This window comes from Poecilia latipinna, unplaced genomic scaffold (assembly GCF_001443285.1).
Source record: "Poecilia latipinna isolate Pla-1442-1.1 unplaced genomic scaffold, P_latipinna-1.0 Scaffold4224, whole genome shotgun sequence".
Taxonomy (NCBI): domain Eukaryota; kingdom Metazoa; phylum Chordata; class Actinopteri; order Cyprinodontiformes; family Poeciliidae; genus Poecilia; species Poecilia latipinna.
In genome coordinates, this window is record NW_015116840.1 from 6,285 (window position 1) to 27,951 (window position 21,667).

The 21,667-nt window shown below is 41.8% G+C and overlaps 1 protein-coding gene across 1 annotated transcript; it reads right to left on the reverse strand.

Moving 5' to 3' along the window:
- Positions 1 to 399: 399 nt before the first annotated feature.
- Positions 400 to 17,049, reverse strand: LOC106942368 (tumor necrosis factor receptor superfamily member 21-like; the record flags this gene model as incomplete). The annotated part of the gene is made up of 3 exons (XM_015025635.1): positions 400 to 848; positions 11,055 to 11,633; positions 16,332 to 17,049. Coding segments are annotated over 3 exons (1,746 nt in total), but the record flags the coding sequence as incomplete, so codon positions are not given.
- Positions 17,050 to 21,667: the final 4,618 nt, after the last annotated feature.

The window sequence follows — 21,667 nt, forward strand, 5'->3', positions numbered from 1 at the left end:
AATTGTTGAAACAAGAGCAGAAGGACAGGAAAGGAAAGGAGAGAAGCTAAGTAAACGGTGATGAATGATCCAAAATGTCCGTAAGGGATTGCAGTGCAAGGTCAAAACTCCTCGAGTTTTATTAAAGTATGCATGTAACAAGTGGCGTCCTACCGGAACATGTGCACATAGAATCCTGAACCAAACTCGTATTAAAGACTCCTTATCTCTCTTTTTATTTTCCCCTAAACTTTGGAGAATGCTGCAACACAGGCTGCAATTAGCGCTGAAACATCAAATCATCTTCTGAAAGTGAAGTGGTACTTTAATGTGGGGAATGCAGCTGAGCCTCCGGGACTGGCTTCAGAGGGAAAAATCAGAGAAATCTTGCCTCCCAGATTAGATTTCAGTAAAACAGACATGCGGAGAACAGTGTGTACCAGAACATGTGCGCCTGATGTTGATAGAGCCCTTAATGGAAAAAACCTGATACGAGCAAAGGTCACACATATTGTTTTTTGTTTTTTTTCTTCCGACATCCAGAACAAACTGGTTTGGAGCGTTTCGAGTCAGGGTGGAGGTGGAATGCGCACAGAAGCATACCTGCGGGTTGTCCTCCATGACACAGCGGATCTTCTCCACCACGTCGATGCGGCGCAGCCGGTGCAGGGCGTTGATCAGCTTGGCCAGGTTGGCCCCGCTGTCTCGGATGGTCCAGTGCTGCAGCGCGGCGTACGCTCGCTCGTGATCGGAGGAGTAGCCATTTGAGAAGGCGGCCACCTCACGTTCGGTGGCGTTGGCCAGAGACTGATAGATGTCCACCCACTGGTTGCCCACCTGGGCCGCCACCAACTTCAGGATGTCCACGCCTGAGCAGAAGCACATACAGATGGACACGTGTTGAAAGAATGACCCATTAATGGATGTAAAAGTTCCTACAATGACAATTTACTGGATCTTAAATGTGTAAGAAATACATGGCTGCTCTCTGTAAATGACCTACAAAGATAGAACAGGACAGAAAGTGGATTTGTGACAAGAGTTTCAGAACCAGCTGCCCATTGAAAACATCTAAACTGGCACTCTATCTTTTTGAAGGTCAGTGAACTGGTACAGAATTGTGTAATGTCTTCAATGAGACTGAGGCTGCTTTGTGGAGCCTGGAACAACCAGCCAAGTGACATCAGTCCATCTCAGCTTGGGCTGGGAGACAATTCATGAGTTTAGACAAGGGTACAAGACAGACATGCAGGGGTCAGAGTGAGTTATGTAACTCCATGCTTATATGTTTACATTATCTGAAGGTTGGTCTGCCAACTTTTCATAAAATGTGATAAAAATCACATATGGAGTACCGCAAGGTCCCATCCTGGGGTCCTTTCTATTTGATATATACAAGTTCACTCTATTTCAGATTATAGCATATCATAAAATAGGTTATCATAACCATGCAGATTATATACAGCCATGCATCTCAATGTCACCACGTGACGATTAACCCTTTGAAGCACTGAACAGATGCTTAGAACAAATAAATGTGTGGATGTGCCATAACTTTCTCCAGCTGAACAGAAACAAAAATGAAGTTATTGTCTTTGGAGTAAAAGGGAGCAATCAGGACTCTGATCTAGTGATCAGAATGAAATCTGGGCGTAGTGATGAACTCAGACCTCAACCTTCAGACTCACATAAAGACAGTAACAAAGTCGGCCTTCTATCACCAGAAAAACATTTTGTAGGATCAAAGGACTAATGTCTCAGCGAGAGCTAAAGAGATTCATCAATGTGTTTCACCTTAGTCACATTGATTACTGCAGCAGTGTTTTCACAGATCTGCGTAAAAAGGGTAAATTACAAATTAAGTTGCTCCAGAACACTGTTGCTCTAAAACTAGGAAAACAGCTCATCGCCCCAGTTCTAAAGTCCTTCCACTGGCTCCCTGGAGCTCAGAGAACAGACTTTAAAATACTTCTGCTGGTACATAAATCATCAAATCCGAATCAGAACCAAACATGGAGAACAACCATTAAGTTTTTATGCTCCTCTAATGTGGAGCAAACTTCCAGAAAATGACATAAATGCTGAAAACACAGAGTTCCTTTAAATCAAGCGTTGCCTTTGACTAGTAATAACTCAGACATCATTAATTTTAGTCTGTATTCCAACATTTCATTACTTTTCTTTATTATGCCTGTACCATGCTGTCATGTAAAGAGCACTTTGAATTGCCTGGTTGCTGAAATGTGCTACACAAATAAACTTGTCTTGGCACTTTAGTTCCAATAAATCTCACAATCTGCAAGTTTGAAACGCTGACTCAACAACGATTCAATTCACTTTTACATTTTGAGGAAGTCATTTAACGCCAACTCTAACTCAGCTTTTTGTTTTCATGCATCAGCTATTTATTTTGAATCGCAACATGGACAAGGGTATCCTGGTAGATTGCTGGTAAAACTGAGATATTTCTTCTATGGGTCATCCATACTCCAGTGTAAAATGCAACATTTTGCACCACAGAAGACGCGGCTTCAGCAGAAAGCTGTCAAACCACTTTTTCTTGCTTTCACAAGAAAAAAAAAGGGATCAATATTTTGATACACTGTTGTTTCAGTTGCGAAGAGAAAGACTGTGAGAACTGTTCAGCTGGACTTCTGACCATTTTGAGACATAGTTACCAGGATGAAAGCCTGGCATTCTCAGAACCAAGTCAAGGTTTATTAATTCGAAGCGCTTTTCACAAGAATGTGTTCTTTCTTCCTTGAGATCTCAACACGCGCCGTTACGGGAACCGAGGCCCGTTGACGGCAGAAACATGAGCTCATTGTGCTCCGTCTACAGCGAGCACATTAGGTCAAAGGTCGTATGCGGACGGATGAAAATAAGCTGTTCACGTGCTACGTGTGTGATTGTCTTTATTTAACGTAAGGAATGTCTCGTTTTGAAATGTGTGGCTTTGACAGAAAGGAGTGTTGTATTTGCTCCGTTGTTGTTATTCAACCAACCAGCAATGCAGAAAGTGGCAGAAACTAGACAAGTACAAGCAATTTCCCACCGTACGCAGAGGTTATCATTCCACTACGGTGATATCTAAGGTTCAACTCCCAGCAGAGTCCATAAGCTGTGTGTCCTCCCTGTCTCCGTCTTCCCCTTTGCTATCTACAAACTGTCAGATAAAAGCCGACTGAGTCCAAAAACCCTGAAACCTTTCTCCGTCTCCTCAGGTTGGAACTTCCTCAAAACCTGTCATCCAGGTGCTGGAAACACAAATTCTTGCTTATCTGAAGCTCCCTTTGTTTTATTTAACTTCGACATCTGGGTGGTTAGTTATTAGCCAAGATTACAGGGATTCTGTTAACCTTATTAAACAAAGACATATTTTCAGGTTAAGAAAATACATTTAAAGCTGCAGGATGTCACATTGATACAACATATTTTTTCACATATCTGTTGAAGCTGTAAATATGTCATGACAGAATGGCATGAGACAGATACTGTGTCTTATTCCATAAAATTGAGCTCCTCTGTCTGTGTGCGGTCTGGTACAGGAACGGGCCATCGCTAAATCATCCGACCAGAGAATAAAATTGTCTGAACTGAAATTGATATGCTGCCGGACAAAACGCAGCCACACACACACCCACCGTACTTGCACACCCTGAAAACAAACACTATGTTTCTGGCAACCACCAAACCCAGAGCTGGCCATTAGATTGCCAGACAGCACGTCTCCACGGTGCGTCGCACTTCCTGGTGCGGGGTTTAGATGTGGCTGCTCGCCTACGAGGAAGAAGAAATGCTGTGTATTCATTGAAAACACATTTCATCCAGAAAGGCTCAACACGGCACGGCGTTTCTCCAGTTTTGATGAGCATCAAGTTGATCCCTGATTACCGTCTGCGGCAGCAAACATGATAAGTGCATAAATCCAGGATGAGGCGCTCAGACTAGAGAGGAGAGATCAGACTGCTGTAAGCTCGTAGTCGTGACTCAGGGTGTGACACATATGAGGAATCACATGTATGTCCTAACTGTATGAACACAGAAATTAATGAACGCAAAAATCAAGAGGGAAGTCTTTATGTATATGTGAGGTATGTAAGTTTAGAGAGGCAACCAAAAAATACATCCAAGACTGTTTTTCCTCAGCTCAAATCTAGCTTTAGCATCAAGATTTAACCCAGGTTTAAGCTGTCACGGTCTTTTATGTGGCAAAACAAAAATATTCCAAGAAAAGGCCGTGGGTGGCAACAGGTGGTTTGTTCCTGGCTGTTTTTACACCAGATACTCATTGGACTCGCTTCGATTGGGGACCAGAATTGAACTGATTTCGGTTGCTGCTGTTCGTTTTCACACTGCACTGCGTCAAACAAGACAAAGACTTTAAAAAAGCTGTTCCACCTTCTGGCCTGTGGTGGCGCTGCACCAAAAACTACTGAAAAGAATGACCTCAGAACCTCTGAAGAAGACACAGAGTGCAACTTCATTCTTCACAAAATGTAAACAAAAATGGAGTGGCATCAGATTTTAGTGGTTGTAGGATTTCTCTTTTGTCATTAGTAAAAGATCACGAGCTATTTCTTGCGACCCGTGCTGGAGTTCCCTGTAACCGAACCGATACCGAGGTTTGTACCAGAGTTTACGTTTTTGGTCCACATCACAGTTCGATTGGACATTCATACCTCCCCAAACAAACAAACAAACAAACAAAAATTCATACCTAGGCAAACAAACTAAAGTTCGATTGGATTTGACCTGATTCTTTAAACATCATATGCCAGTTTTATCTTGCCAAACTGAAGACCCACATTAACCGATAATTTCTTACAACTCAGATGTAAGCAAAGTTCACTTAATCTGATTCCCAAAACGCTCAAAAACATTTTAGAAGAATCACCTTAAAACCAAATGAAATCACAACTGTTCCAAATATAAACATAAATTACAGATTTAGGTCCCAAACTAGCTAAACTATATTCCTGAGTTGTTGCAAAGAAGAAACAAAAATGCACAGAACTAATGATTTACAAGAATTCAACAATATCATCCGTTTTATTTGACCTCAATAAGCAGTGTATCTATGTCCCAGATGGCTTCAAGCTAAAGCACACACAGCAACACACACTCCACTACTTCTGCTCCAGATGATACTGCTGATATTTCATCGGGTCAGAGGAGCTCGCGTGCCGGCCTTTTGGGCAGAGAGCCTGTCGAGTCATATCTGCCTCACTGGCCTCCACACACTGCGGCAAAAAAGAAATCCCCCCCTGTTCCGCATACTTCACTAGCTACAGCAAGCTGGACTCATTTAAATGACCTATATAAGTCACGTGAAAATTCAGTGTGTCAGACTGCAGATGTGTTAGTTTGGTAAGTAGGAAAACTGAGTTTAGTTGAGGCTTGTGCTGAATAATGTGTTTGTGTGTTAACTGTATGGAGAATCTGCCGTTTACGGTGATAAATGGATGCCTAAATGGGACAACCTGAGTGATCCAATAGTGTGTCGACGAAGCAAATGTGATTTTCGCATGAGAAGCACTTAATTAGACAGATCTTGTCATATTTGTTGCACTGAATAACACATAGGTCTCAAGATCGACGCTTGACTCATAAATGTGCAAAAATGTTACTCATCCTACTTGGCGGTACACATTTTTTGGCTTTTGGCAGTAGCATCTGTTGTTTTCTTTCACAGTGGCATGAGCAGATAAGATGTTTCAGATTATTGTGATAGAAGATGCATCAAATCTCACTGGAGGTTTGGAAGAAAAACAGGTCGTCGAGGGCAAAGTGGACACAGAAACCTAACAGCAACAGCAAAAACGTCAGTGTGAGAGTCACTAAATGTGTTTCTATCAGTGCTGTTTAGAAACATTTTTGAAGTATCGTATTAGGAAAGCTTGATGGAAACAGTAGAATTCGAAAAAACCTTCTCAATTTTGCAACAAAGTCTTTTACGCTGGCATGTGGTGGCTTTTGGCTTTTCCGGAAGAGAAAATACATTCTGATGTAGCAACATTTACCTCACATGACCTACCAGCTGTTTCCGCTGTTGGAGAGCATTAAAATTTCTTTTTCTACATCTGCGAACAGCAAGTAACCACACCGATATTAGTTGACGTGACATAACAGTTACAACTTTCCCGATAGCAACACATTCCATGCTAGCCTGGTTTTATTTTAGCCACTCACTAACGTTTGCCCGTGGTGTACGTAATGCATCAGTTTGCATCAGTTTGACAACAAGAAGCTTTCAGGAAATCATCTAAGCTGCAAACAACTGTCCTCCACCACAAGGAGAGAAGAGTCAACCTGAACAAATTCATTTTATATTAGGAATCATGGCCATCCACTTCCTGCACTGTCATTGCTTAAACTAGAGGTAGAATAAAATTCTATAACAGGAATGAAAATCAACGTCACCGTTCACAACTCCTTCTGTTCTTCAACTTTTCCGGTTGGAATTCTACCAGATGGGAAGTGAGATTAAAATTGAGCAGACTTGCGTACAGAAGGCGATGACCAGGCTAAGTCCATGCTAACCTACTTCCTGTTTATTACAGCCACGCATAATCTAAACATCTGACATGTTTAGATGTCAGATGTTTAGATCTTTGCGTAGCATAGCATTTGGTCTAAACCAGTAGGTGGAAACACGCCTAGTTTGTTTTGTTTTGCAAAATTTTAACAACATTAGCAATTTAGCATGAGGTAGAGACTTTGATTGGGCATGCTAAAATTTGCATGCCCAATCAAAGTCTCTACTTCATGCTAACCATGCCAAGCTAAATTGCTAATGTACCAATCTATGTATTTAATAATTACTTATATCACCATTTTTGTATAGTTACTACTACTTTTTAAACAAATTAACAGACTTTTATCCAGAAATAGTGTTTTTTAAGCACATTTTAACTTTTCAAACCCCACACTGACATAAACAGACCCAAAACGATGCCTCAGCTCCGTACCCCATACTAGTCTGTAGCAGGACTTGAAGCAGGGCGTCAGCATCTTAACAAATACCATTCAGTTGAATTATTCACGACATAGTCCTCTCCCGTTAATTCAGGAACACACAAAACTAAATTGATGAAATGTGTGTGCAGCTGTGTGGTAGCACAGCAGGCGCTGCGAAACTCCAACCAGGCAACAACCCCCTCAAATTCTGCTCTTCGCAATCAGTCCCAGGCTACCCCAGCCCACCCTGCTACTGCACACAGCCGCGTAGTCAAACACATGGCTCCCCGCTGGCTTTGGATGTGGAACTTGGCATTATTAAAGGTGTGGATGTTTAACAAGGAAGGATGGTGGGCAGGTACAATGTTGTTTTTCTTCACGTTTCCCTCCATATCTTTCTTTGGAACTGTATGCCTTAAATAACACAGCTCAAGACCACACCCACCTGATCTTCTCCTAAGGGTATGACGGTGCCTCTGTGCTGAGTTTTACTTCCAGGATTAATCTGCTACCTCGAACACCGCTGGTGTTTTTCATAAAGTAAGATGTGAAATGCGTTCTCTAGCAAAGACCCAGAAGGAATAGTTCATTCAGGACCAATGTTTACACACCCAGGGTTCTGGCGAAACTATAATGGGCATCAGAAGGAATAACAGGTGAAAGACACTTCACCCGCCTTGCCTGCTGGTGGTGATTAGAGGATCCGGTGATGCTGATTGTACGGGAGCCTCCCTTCTGTCAGACTGTCTAAGAGCAGCTGTGGCTAAACAGTAGCTTACCACCATAGGTGTGTGAATGTGTATGAATGGGTCAATGAGCTTTGGAGTCCTATGGACTTGATAAAATGCTATACCAGCACAGAGCAGTTTCCCATCTGGTGTTTGAACACATCCTACTTTCAAGAAAAACACTCAGGTGAGGCTGTTGTACTACACCTGAATGATATGCAGACATAGTGGTTGCTAGAAAACTACATGGTTCCCGTGACAACATAGAGCGACACAAACGTCAATGCACTTTGGATTAACAACACCACGTATTAAATGACCATCAGTATCTGTAGTTACACTGCAATTGCCATTGGCCACTTAAACCAGCCTTTATTTGGCTTTGAATTTTCAGAATTTTCACTCAACCATAAACACACTCAAATTATTATTTTTATCACTTTTTTTTCATTCATGTTAGCAAGATAGCCAGGGCTGTTACAAGTTCAGTAGGTTATCAAATTTGCCGAAGATAATTTGTTCAGTGTTTATCACAATGTCTAAAAAAGTTTGGAAATCAAGGATAGTTGTGATTTGGGGTCAAAATAAAGTGTCAAATATAATCAATTTGTTGCAAAATTTCATTTTTGTTCAAATCAAAAACCCGTAAGTACTATCCCTTCAGTAAAGCACATAACGAGTTAATTGAGCAAAAACGTTTACAAAAGTGATTTTGAATATAATTTGAAAATCTAACTTCATGCGACTACCTTTTAATCAATCATCAACCAAACAGATTCTGCATTAGATGGCTACACTCGTCCAGTTGCTATGGAGCCTCAAGATACACCCGAGGAGAATCAAATGACAACATTAATGTTCTTTTTTATTACTATATAGCTACAATAAGGAAGGTACACAGAGGAAATTAACATATCGTAGAGTTTAGTTGAGGGAAAATGTTCAAAAGTTTCAGGGCTTGTAAACGTCTTGAATGTAACCTTTATGAGACATTTTTGTGATTCCTTTTGTGTGACGGCTCCACCCTCACCAGAGCAACACAAACCTGGCCCGGGGCCCCGGAAAGCCCTGCCTGGCCTTACTGTGGAGAAGTAGCATTTTTCACCATTTCCTGGCCGGCTCTGAGCGAATGCCAAGCGGTGCATGTGTGTGATCCATGCTTGAACATTTCCCCTTCTTTTCGCCTTTATTGCCCGACTGCTTTAACTGCTCTAGTAAAGGTGGATTACAACCTTCAAGGGGAGCCAGCCACGCACCTTGGAAGGATTAAGAAGCAGTTTCGTTTTATGTTCCAGAGAGTAAATAGCAGCGTAAACTAGCTGTTTGAGTTGCATGTGCATACATATAGCTCCACATAAGTGCATGCATATGGGCACGGCATTACTCATCAGGAGAGAACACACATCGGGAAAACACACGAGTGCAATAAAGAGAAAGGTTGAGGTGGAAAACAATTCCTCCAAAGCTTTTCCTTTGCTAATACTCAGTTTTCATTGTGACACAAACACATTTCATCAGGTCACACTTTCAATATTACTGATCGATACTTTGCAAGGGTTTTGGTACTTTTGATATTTTTACAGATTTTTTTTCCTATTTTACACAACATATTTTATCGCTATTGGAAAAGGTAGACTAACATAGATTGTTGCTTGATTGAGAAGTGAAATGGAAAACGTGTATTAAATAGATTTTTAAAATAAAAATCTCAAAAGTGTTTCAGACATTAGTCAACTTCCTTTTATTATATTGCCATGTCCACACCCAGCCACATCTACATTTGAGAAAAATCTGTATTTATTCACTTTATTGCTTTGGCATGATTCCCAGTTCACGTGTTTTAATAACTATATTGTCTAAAATGCTATTTAAAAGTAGTTAAACCTACATATCTGTCGACGCAAATGAGCCTCCTGGCACCATGTTTAATTCCTGACAGGAAGTTGTTGTTGTTTTGAAGCACTCTGATTGGCTGGTGTAGGTTTTAGCTTTGTGCTACGCTGCCCCCTATGGGTTTGGCATGTTTAAAACAATGTTCAAGGGCGGATTTGTGCAACTGAAAACTTTTCTGAAGCCGGTCCCATGTGTATGATGTTATTTCAAACAATAATAATATTGTAAACAATGTCACAGAGATATTCGTTTTTATAAAGACCTGGCTAAGTGAATTAATTTGAACAAATTTTCAAGAGTATGTGACTTTCCTACTGCTGCGAACATATGCTTTACTTTGTCCATCACATAAAATGTGAAGACGGTAAAATTTGTGGTTTGTGCATATATTTTGACAGTGCACTATAGAAGCAACTCTAAACCATTGAACACAATCAGCACAGCAGACACAAGACCGGAACCGAAGTCCTCTTATCACTGTGTTTGGTTGGGTCTTTTTTTTTTTTTTCAAATTTTATACATCTTCTTGCAAAGCAAAACTACAGCAAGGAAACATAATTTCATTGACATACATCAATAACACTCACACTGACACACGCCACCGTACTGTTTGGTGTACTCTCCTCATTGCTTTCTCTCCATATATCTCTTTGTTGTCCCGTAAGAGACCCGATCGACCCAATAATGTGCCTTGCCAACCAAACAACTACCCTGGTTCAGCTGAAACCAGATTATTCCAGTTCTCTGTGGGCTGTCACTGAGGGAGCACAATGTGAGAGAGGCGGGTGGCTCAGCTTCATCTCTACAACAAACACTTACACACACACGCACACATCCATACACACTAACTTTCAAAGGGGAAACCTGAGTGTATTAACCGAGAGGTGTCCCTTAGTTTTGGGTCACCTCTTTATAAAAGAAAAGAGTAAGAGGACCGATATGAAGGTGACGGAAGCAGAAAAGAAAGTTCATGCTAAGGTGAAATTTGAGAACTGAGATCTGGAAGTGAACCTGCGTGTAGACATTGAGAGAGGACAGCAACAGAAGGGTGGTACAACAGGGTCATGTCCTCATTTGTGTAACCACCGCCCTGCACAACATGTGCTCAGGGGTACAATTGATTGGATTAGAAGCTAACAGCAGTTCAAACACATCAACAGATGGTTCCACATCAGCAGATGCATGTCGTGACCCTTGAGTGGAACCGCGAGTGTGCCGCAAGAATTCAATATTTATTCATGAAAGCTAAAACTGTGAAGCAGATTAAGGCATCACTGGTGAGATTCCGAGAACGTCCCAACTATGGAGTGGTTGATACTTGTTAGACATGTTCCTATCCATCATCAGCACCAACTATGTGAAAGGGAACTACTTGTACCTGTTCCGTGTTTGGCACACATATACATAGATATTTATACATGGCTAAAAAGTAACCCATCAGAGTTAAAGCAGTAGGCTAAATGCTAAAACTCAAAGAAGAAGTCACAAGCTTACCTTGGCCATTGGAGTAGTAGTAGATCCACTTCTCTCTGACCTGTGTTGGAGTCCCAGATGTCTTCTTGTGAATTGCCTTCTCCATGATGCTGCTTGGGTCCTGCATGGGGCCCTTCTTCAGCACCCGAGAGCTCCTCTTGACGCTGCACACCACGATCACGACCAGCACCAGCAGGAGCAACAGAACTATCATCCAGGGCAGGTGCTCGTTGATGTCAAAATGATCGTGCATGGTCGGCCTTGGTGACCCTCTGCGGTTGGGCCTGTAGTAGTTGGAGGCTTCACCCGCATTCCCCGAGTTAACCACGTTACTGATGCTTGTTCCAACCCTAACTACTTCTGGGCCTACTGGACCCTCCATTCTTGGTTTATTTGCCCCAGGCTCAGGATCAGCATCAGACTTGCCCAATTCTTGCTTGAGATCCATGGCTTGCTTTCGAGCCACTGACAAGGGAGTCCATGACGCTTCCTGATTTGGTGGGGTGGGGACGCCAGAATGGGTAAGCATTAACTCCACTCCTCCGTCTTCCCCGCCTACAGTTTTCCTCAGTTGAATGGCTGCTGACTGGCTCAAGGGATCTGTGATGTTTGACAATGGATTTGATGGAGACAAAGATATAGTAATAAGATGAGGAAAAGGAACACAGAGCTGGTACACAAGAGATAAGAAGCAACAGAGACACAGAAATAGGGAATTAAATTCACTCAATTTGAAATATGCTCGCCCTGATCATGAAAACAGAAGGTATTACAGGAGGAAATCCTCATCCAAGCAAACAATCTGGGATACTAGCATGGTAACCAGTGGTAGCTTCTTTTCTCCTTTATCTGTGTGCAGCATTTACTTAGGAAGAGCCTACTACTTCTGAGGTGTTGAGATGGTTAGCGCCATATTTTATAAAAAAGTAACCCAAAAAAAATGAAACAATCAATAGGGGAAGACTGCTGGTGCTGGATAGAACTTACTCTTGGTTATCATCGATTGCTCGCATGGATCAGGGTTCCATAGCGATATCTTATGTTTTAATAGACTAGGTTAAGCATATGTCCAATTGAGTGAATTTAATTAGATTTTTTGAGGATATCAATTAGCTGACATGACTGTAGAGCAGTGGTCTCAAACTCCAAAAGTTGTGTCTTTCAACTTTTCAGCCCAGCTGGTATCAATATTAGCTCATTAGCAGAGCTCTGTAGAGCTTGGCTTCATGCTAGTGACACAGTTCAGCCATTTAATTCCAGTGTGTAGAACATCTTCACTCCAGTCCAGTAAGTGGCAGTATATGCACTTAAGTAACTTTGTCAACCACAAATAAAACTTAAAAGAAGAGAGACATCTAGAGGTTGCAGGACACCAGCCCTTGAGGACTGGAGTTTGAGACCACTGCTATGGAGAAATATCTGATACTTAATCAGGAAAAGGTGTCACTCTACAGGTTAATAAAAATACTCAGGTAGGGTGTTGTGCTTAAGTGACGTTTGATTGGTATAAAGCAACCCTTAGCAACAATTGAGAAAGAAGAACTTTTTCCAATCTCCTGTTGTCCAGTTTTGGGAAGCCTGATTATTATTTTTTTGCCCCAAGCTCCTAAAATTAACCGGTGCAAGTTGCAACTTGCTTCAAAAGGTCTACATATTGTATGTTCAGAGATGGTTCCACATAGCTTGGTTTCAATAGTGGTCATTTAAACTACTGCTGTCTTTCTGCTATTTAAACAAATTTTGCTCATCGTCTCCTCAAAGCAGGAAACTATGCCACATTGAGTCAATTGAAACCTCTTTTTTTTTCGTTCTGATGTTCGAATTGAGGTGCATCAATGCATTGAGTTCCTTTAGTGCGGCAGGATGATACCCTGTGGCTACTGAGTGTACATTTCAGGCTTTGCAAGAGAATGATTTCAAATTTGTACCATCACTGCAGAGTAAAAAACTAAAAAAAAGAAAAAGATAACTGTAATGCCAATTAGCTTGTCCCCAGAAGTTAAATTTGGAGACAACAAAACACACGCGTCACACAAAATATGAACCATCAAGCTGCAGCTGGGTTCCCTGGACTGCAAGGACCCTTAATCTCTGTCTGCTCCCACTGCTTTGCTCCAGCCCCAATGTGCCCCGGCTGGTAATCACACAGCAGATGAAGTCCAAAATTGCTCACACCACAGTCTGCTTGTTGATTAAATTGAAGCCAGGGGACACCTAATCAGGATTCGACTCAGCCGAAGGAACAGTTTGAAAAGTCGTCCTGACCGACACTTCACAGTCAGTGCTGGACTCATCAGTTAGGTGAGGGGCAGTTAGGGTGGTGTGTTGCACCCAACACTAACAACAGCTGCAGAGTTAGTGTTCTCCAGGCATGGAAAAGAAAAAGTGGTTTGTCAATGTCAGTGCGTCACTTCCTGCCATTGATTATCGATGCAATCTCCAGCACCTCCCTGCTGCTTTCTGTGCTTCAGCACCCCTAATGATGATGGGAGCTGAGTTGCATAATCTCTAAATTGTCATTCAGATGTGTAATAATCCTATTTATCCTCTCATCAGCAGAACATTGCCCAGGTGTGACTCTAATCCATAAATTAAAAGTGACATTTTGACCAGAACTCTAAAGCAGGGAGAGAAAGCGCTCAGTGACAAACACAGGGAAACAGAAGGTGTTGGGGCATTTCAGAGTCTTTGGCTTTATACATACACGCTTCTGAATATGTAGCTGTCAAATGTATGACAGGTTATGTGGCTTGATTATCTTCCTAACCAAAAACTGTAAGAAAAAAAGTATCAACTCAATCAAAAGAAGTTGAAGTGAAAACCAGTGTGGCAGATGTCCCATAATGGAGAACTTTGCATTAATTGTGCCAGCAGTGTAAAACTAAGTAATTTCTATTTATTGGACAACTGCTTGGCTCCAGATTTATGAGTCTCAAAGGACAAAGCTAAGAGCTTTTAGTCCAAATTGAGTCTACTGACAGTAATCCAATTAGTTTTCAGGGCTAACCACATAAATATGTCAATAAAAAATACCTTTGGCTTGGTATTGATGTATTGCTATTATTATTATCATGAGTTATTTGTTATGCTGCGGGCATTTATAGTTGACAGGCAGAAGCGTACATGCTGAGCATGTACATATGTCTAAATGTGACTGAAAGTGTCATGTATATAACAGTTTGACTCCAAGTGGACTAGAGAAAATTCATTTAAAATGCATCTAATGCAAGTTTTTAAAAGTTATGGAAGTTAGTTGCATAATCATTCTATAGTGTAAAAAGATCAGCTTGGATATATATTTAAGCAGTAAATCAATCTAATAAATTCATCTATGATGGGTTGAACAAACAAATCTCATCAACAATTTAATTTGGAGCGGCCAAAGCGCATATCTTTTTCTTTCTTACTTTTCTTTAATCTGCCACTATGAAAATTACAGTTGATTTTTCAGTATTAAACTTTAATACTGAAAAATCAACTGCATACTTTGGTTTTTTTAATGTTACTGGAGCTGATTATTTAGACAGACAGGACGTTGGAGGCACCAATCATGTTTCGACTTTTACTTGTTCTAACACTATTTTAAGCTACAAAAGATTCACTGATAAGCTAATTGTTTTTAGCACAACATTTCCAGAGTCCAATCAGATTGTTTTTTGAAAATATTGTTAACCTCCAGAAGGCCAAGAGAAGCAGCTTTGTCGTCCGTCAGTGTTGTTTGCAAATGTTGCTTGTGCGTTAGATTTACAGGCGTACCAGAAACACAATACAAAGGTTCCTCCTCTGGGCTTTTGTACGTAAACGACCAAATTGCATTTAAAAAATTTTCCGTGTTAAATTCCATGTATTTAATGAATTGAAATCACCAAGTTAAAGTCTCGGCTCTGGCTTAAAGGGCCTGGAAAAGCCTGCAGCCCACACTGTGTAAGGTGGATATAACAATCAATGTAACATCTCTGCTGAACATTTCTGGTTGCTAGGAGATGTGTGATGTAACCTCCAATTATCTGAGTTATAGAAAAAAAAAGGAACAAACTGACTTCCTCTACAGAAACTTTACAACTCAATCTAATCTTCCTCTCCTTTCTGAATGAGGGTGACCACCCACCCCCTCCTCTACCATCGGTAAATAGCAGGTGTAAGCTAACAGCCCCCACCAATCCCCCCCCATGGTTCTAACAGCTCAGACGGTGTCAAATTAACTGGCTCAAAGGCCATCGATCCCCTGCCAACACAAACAGCAGTGACAGTATTATGGCTGTGGGGGGTTTAGTGGAGGAGAGGTATGCTAGTTATGGATGGTTGATTCTGAGAAATGACTGCTTGGCTGGCTCAGACGAGCATGACGTAAGAACGGGTAAGGACATGACGAGTCCGGCAAACCAACGGGAAAATGTAGGGGAACTACCGAGGGTTTTTTCTCTACCAACAGGAGAAAAAGAAAAGAAGAAAGATGAAACAAGAGGACAGAAACAACCTTGAGTCCCCTTGAAAATGCAATCATTCCTGGCATACAGGGGCAGCCTGCTGTTTCCGTGCCAACAGATATCCCACCTATGAGAATTCTAGCCTGGATGAGACAGTGGAGGGGTGGGGGGGGGCATTTGTGCAATGAGGATGCAGCACTTCAAAAAAATACATAACCTGCAGCCATGTAACAGTTTTCAAAATGTTTCCACATTTCTTCATGTGCAACAACAGGCCTCAATGTGCTTTGCTGGGATTTTATGTAATAGCAAATTAGCTCACACATAGTATTATAGTATTAAGCTTTTTTTTACTAACAAAAATGTGACATACATTTTTATGAAGCCCTTCCTAAGTCAAGACTTTGTAAAGTCAGCTTTAACTCCAGCAACAGCTGTCGGCACTTGCTGGAATGTCGCTACTGGTTCACATTTGGACACGGAAGGTTTTTCTTTTCAAAATAGCTTCATGTCAGCCAACGATTATGTAGAGAATACGCAAGAGTCTATTTCCAAGTCTCGTTGCAGTTTTTCATTTTCAGGTTTAGACTTTGACTGGGCCATTTTAACATAAATAGGCTTTGAACTAAAACACTCCACTGTTTGTGGTCATTTTCTTAGTGGTAAGTGAACCTTAAAACTTCCACACTTTTAATTCTTCAAACAAGTTTTCTTAGCAAATGCAGTCACTTATGTTTCATGTCATTTCTCCTCTAGGGATTTGATTTTACTGAGACAAAAAAAACAAAAAAACAACAACAAAAAAAAACAGGAAGTTAATCTGAATAGGAATTCTTCTCAACAAAAGAGAAGTGCATGATGGCCGCCTCACCTTTACGTTCATGCCCATTCAATGATGGGGAGACCGATGACATCATCGTCTCCTGAACAAACACAGCCTGTGCAGGCCCCAGTGGAGTGGTCGGGGGGACAGATGACAAAGTGGCAGAAGGGGGTCCACACACGTTATCCGTTTGTCTTGTCCCTGGTGTCAACAGCAGCCTTGCCAGAGCTTTGCAGTCTGTGTGATTTCTGCAACTCATGGCGCTGGATTCCACCTGAGAAAACGTGCCCTTCGTGCACGGCTTGCAGAGAACGTCTTCCTTTTCGTTGCCGCGCCTTTTCACCCGGGTCCCGGGTGGGCACAGGGAGTGGGGCTTGCACTCCAGACCACCGCTCTTCAACAGGAATGTGTTGGGCGGACAGGTGCAGACTCGGTCCTGGGTGGCCATGCACGGCGCCTTCTCGATGAAGCCTGCGGGACACGGAGCCCGACAGCGGTGGCATTGCTGGACGCCGTTCTCGCCCCGTGTGAAGGTGCCACTGGGGCAGGGGCTGCACTCCCTCACTGTTGTCGGAGAGCAGTGGACGGAGACGTAGGTGCCTGCTGGGCACTTGTCACAGACCAGCTGGGTGCCAGAGTCCCGGTCTGTGTGCTGATAGTGGCGTGGAGAGAGGAGGGGCTGGTCGTCTGCGGTGGATGTGGTCAAAGCTCGGGCTGAGATGTCAGCCACCACCGTGCACAGGAGCTGAGAGGAGAACAAGAAACATCAGATCAGTTGGTTTAGAATATAAATTATTTTCATCTTGCTTTGGTAGGATAATCTGACATCTGCTTTCTCTGTTCGGATGGTAGTTGAAGACATTAGTGTCAAAGTTACTAACGTCACTCTTTCGTCCTGATTTGTCTTAAAGTGGCTACACAAGGTAAAAACTGAAGGGTGTTAAGTTATAGTTATATCCTGAAGCCTCTGCCATCATAGAATTCCTCATAATGAAACTCACTGACTCATCCTGAGACTCAACCAGCACAGAGTTTATGGGCTTTTTGTCACAGCTGATGATTCATCCCCCAGTGTAAGCTGTAGTTGTTGCTTTGCCTCCACAGAATGCCCTCTCACCTCTCCTTGGAAGTTGTCAGCTTCCTAGATTTGGTGGAATGACACACACCTCTGGGTTCAACATCACAGACAGACTGAGTCATGCATGTGTAACACTACCTGGAACACGAAAGGCACAGATCTTCCACTCGAGAGAAACTTAGTGCAACGTTTCGTAGCTTTTTTTAAGTTTTAACTCTCAAACTAAAGATGGTAAAAGCTGCTCCACACGGTAAAGCTGTGTGGTTTAAAAAGTGTAATACTTTCTGAAACAAATGGATCATACAACCTGAACTACACTAGTAGAAAGTGGTCTACTGGTAAAAAGTGTCATGTAATGTACATATGTACATAGCCTGAGTCAGTTAACCAAAGTGCCTTTCATAGTCGTAAACTGAGGGTCGGACATTCTGTTTTAGGATTTGCTGCAGGTATTCCAGGTTCTGCCACCATGTTTGACTGCATGTATGATGCTGTTTCTCATAAATCTTTTTAGTTTGGGAACTTTGTGGTGGTGCAGTTCATGGCACTGCTCCCCTGGTGAAAGAAGATCCTGGCTTCTTCTTTGTGTGGATTCTGCATGCTTAACCATACATGTTGTCTATGGCTGTTGGTGCTGTGAGTCGATCTGTTGCTTCGTGATAGACTGGTGTACTGTTCATGGTGTACCCAGTGCAACCCTGGATTGTTGAGCAGGTATTGAAAATGGATGGATGTTTCAGTTGTACACAACCCGACAGGACAGAACCTTCTAAAGAATCCCACTTTTGTCTCGTCAGTCCCCTGAATATGTCCCCAAAGATCATCAGATGTTTTTTTAGCATATGCGCAATGGGACAGGGTGTTCTTTTGAGTCACTAGTGATTTTAGACTTGGAACTGTCCCATGATACTATTCTTGCTGCTGAATCATGAACACTGACATTAACTGAGTAAAGCGAGCCCTGTTGTGGTTTAGGTGTTTGTCTTTTATGAATTCCAGGATAAATCATTGCTGTGCTATTGTCCAATCCAATCAAATTTGACATCACTCCTACTGGAGTGATGTTGTTAGGCCAGTCCAATAATTGAAACGTTTATTATCCATACATGTTTTTAACATCAATGGCCCCTGTATGGCTCTGACTCTGGTTTACTAGAGTCCCAAAGCTTTCAAACTGGCTTTTCAACCCCTTCCAGGCTGAGAAGTGTAAACAACTGTTTCATATTGGCTCCAGTTGGTCAGCATAGCTAAAATTTCTTTAATATAAATACAATCATATTTGATAAAGTGCATATTTAGTCTTCGGAGCTTATAGTTGTTTTACAATGACAGTTGTTTCCCATATTTTTAAGTCTTTTTTAATCTGTTAAAGGGCAAATACCTTCCTTAACCCTTTTTAGCCTTATAATTTGTATACCAGTCCATGTTACTTAGACACTAAGTCTTCACTAGAAAGATTTTACACTCACATTGGAGGTGAAAGGAAAAATCTGTGGTATGATTGGAAATATTTTTAAAAAGTGATTTCCAAAAAATCAGTTCTTATAATAATTACAGAAACACCAGCAATACCTTCAGAGCTGACAGGGTTGACCTTTCATCCACCAGTCTGCTGCCCTTTCATCACCACAACATCCATTCAGTCCATTGTGTTCATTCCCAGAACCTCATCCATAAACATCAGAGCATGCTGTCAACATACAGCATCCAACTCTGTTGCGTCACTGATATCAATGCGTTCATTCACATCCATGTTCAAAGTGAAAAACTTCAGGCCGGGAGCGCGTGTCATGGGAAAATGAGAACATTCTGCTGGTTCCAGGGAACAATGGACAATCTGCCCCGGCTCTCTCTGCTGGTTTAGTCTTCAGAATCACCTCAGCTTGACCCTTATTGTTGTGGACTTATTTACCAATCGGTGTGAGTTTTGATCAAAAACCTGAAATAAAGGATAAGTGTTCTATGTTGGAAAAGGTACTAAATACCCAAATGTCAGTGGGTAAATGTGGAATAATTCTGAAAAATTTGTAGTTTTTTCCAGTACTAAGATATGCTGTTCATTCAAAACGTGTACACACCTGTCTTACATTGGTGTCATCAAAACTGTCATAAAGAAACACACTAGTACGCACTACACACATATTCTTGCAAATCCGTCAGCATTGCATCAGGTTCTTAGCAGCCATTTTGTTCCATTTCAAACTTAATTATCCTGTATTTTCTGTAACTAAAGTTGGCTGACTTCACTGTGCCATGGTCACTGCTGTCATCATAAATCTCCATAACCAAACCGCTAATATTTTCATGTAGAAATATACTGATAAATTACCAAAGAATGTGAATTTACAATAATAGCGCAATTCCATTTTTAGGTACAGTGTATGTCTCAGACAGCAAGAATATGCTGTACCCTTCTCTTGACTGATACCTTATAACAGTGATGCTCCTCTGCAAACTATCCATAGAGTATGTCAGAACAAACCTTCAGGGAGAGCAGAACATTGACTACAGTTCATTAAATCAGCAAAACATTCACTTAAGGGTGTGCAGACTTGTGCAATCAGTCTCCTGGAGTGTTTTTATGTTCTATATTTTCATATTTCAGCCCCAGAAGAAAATACTCACCAGTTCTTTTAAGACTGAGAATACAGGGTTAAAAAGCTACTGATTGGTCCAGGTCAGGACTGCATCTTTTGGGCTTTCTAAGCAGACAGATTCCAGACGCCTCAGCACTTTTTAACCATATGGAGCTAAGCACTGTGACAGCTGCTACTCAGCATGTTAAGGGAGCAGTGCGATGGGCTAATGGCAACTAAATACCTGCTCCTAATTGACTGCTTGTTCATATCTGTGTCTCCTTCCCTGTGTGGTCAACAACCCCCCTGCCTTCATCTAGACTAAAATCAGCCCTGCCATTTAGAAAATTTAAAAAATGCAAAGCCATCAAAGACACAAAGCAAACAAAGTGCAGTGCTAGCATTTTCACACTACACACACACACACTTAGAAAAATGCACACACACCGCATGGAGTTACTGTCTGGAGCCAGTGTAGCAGCCACCTCTGCTGATCAGCACTACATTAATCCATTTCAGTCCTTCTGCTGCCAGGGTTGGGTCTTTCCTGCCAACTCCTCCTCAATCCGCCTGCACCACTAAATACGTGATCAGTCTGGGGCGCAGGACGGCCAACCAATCAGAGACCATGATTCAAGGTGGGTTAAGCCTGGGGAAAGGGCAATTTTATTTACCCCGACCTCAACCATCCCCTCTGCATACAAAATTGACATGCATGTGTTATCCTAAAGTCTCTGAGTCCCAAGTCCAAACTCTGTCACAGATTCAAAAGAAAATGCTGAAGTGTAGTAAAACTAAACGGAGCTCTGTGAGGTCTTTAGTTTTTTGTGATTCTGCAAAAGTGGGAATTCAGATAAATTCAACAAGTACCTGCATATTATTTGTGTGAACGCATAGTGGTAAGTTTGTTGAAAATATTTCTCAAAAAATGGTCAAACTGAAAACATTGTGTTTCAGTAAGTGCTACCTCCCACCAGCAGGTGGCAGTAGTTCTTATGGCCTCAAAAGGCAAAGTTTTTCCACTACCTGTGGTAAAACCCAGCATAAAAGTAACAGCTGCTCTTTGTTCTCTAATGTTCCCTAAGGGCGTTTTCACACCTGACCGTCCAGTAGCCTGTGGGGGCGCTGCAACAAGAACCAATGAAGGAAACGACATGAACATTTCTGAAGAAGAACTGAGTGGAACATCCTTCTTCACGAAATGCAAACAAAAATTAAATTGTAGGATTTCTCTTTTTTCTTTCTCAAATGACCACAATCCATTTCTTCCGCTAGCGCTATGTACACACATTTGTTTTGGTTGTATTCACCCAGAATGCCCTGTGCTATAGTCCACTTCCTGCTTTTGGTGCCGTCTCCCGTCCAGTAGGCGTTCACAAACCACGCCAGAGTTTATTTCAACCGTGCTGAGCGATAAGTTTGTATGCGGAAAGAGTTTGGTCCACATCTGAGTTTGATTAGGCGTTCACACCTCCCAAATGAACCAGAGAAATGGACTGGAGTTGGATTAAAGCGGACTAAACGGGTGGGATGAATGAACACCCCACCCCTAAAACAACATTAGAGAACCAGAAACTGAACACCTGTAAAAATTTTGAAATGACGTAACTCTAACTGTTCTCTGTTTATTGGCTTCTGAAGCCAGTTGGTTGTACTGACTTTTAATTGAGGCTACCAGTGTGAATACGAATGCATCCCACACTATTTGATGTGGACTTGTAAAAAAAAAA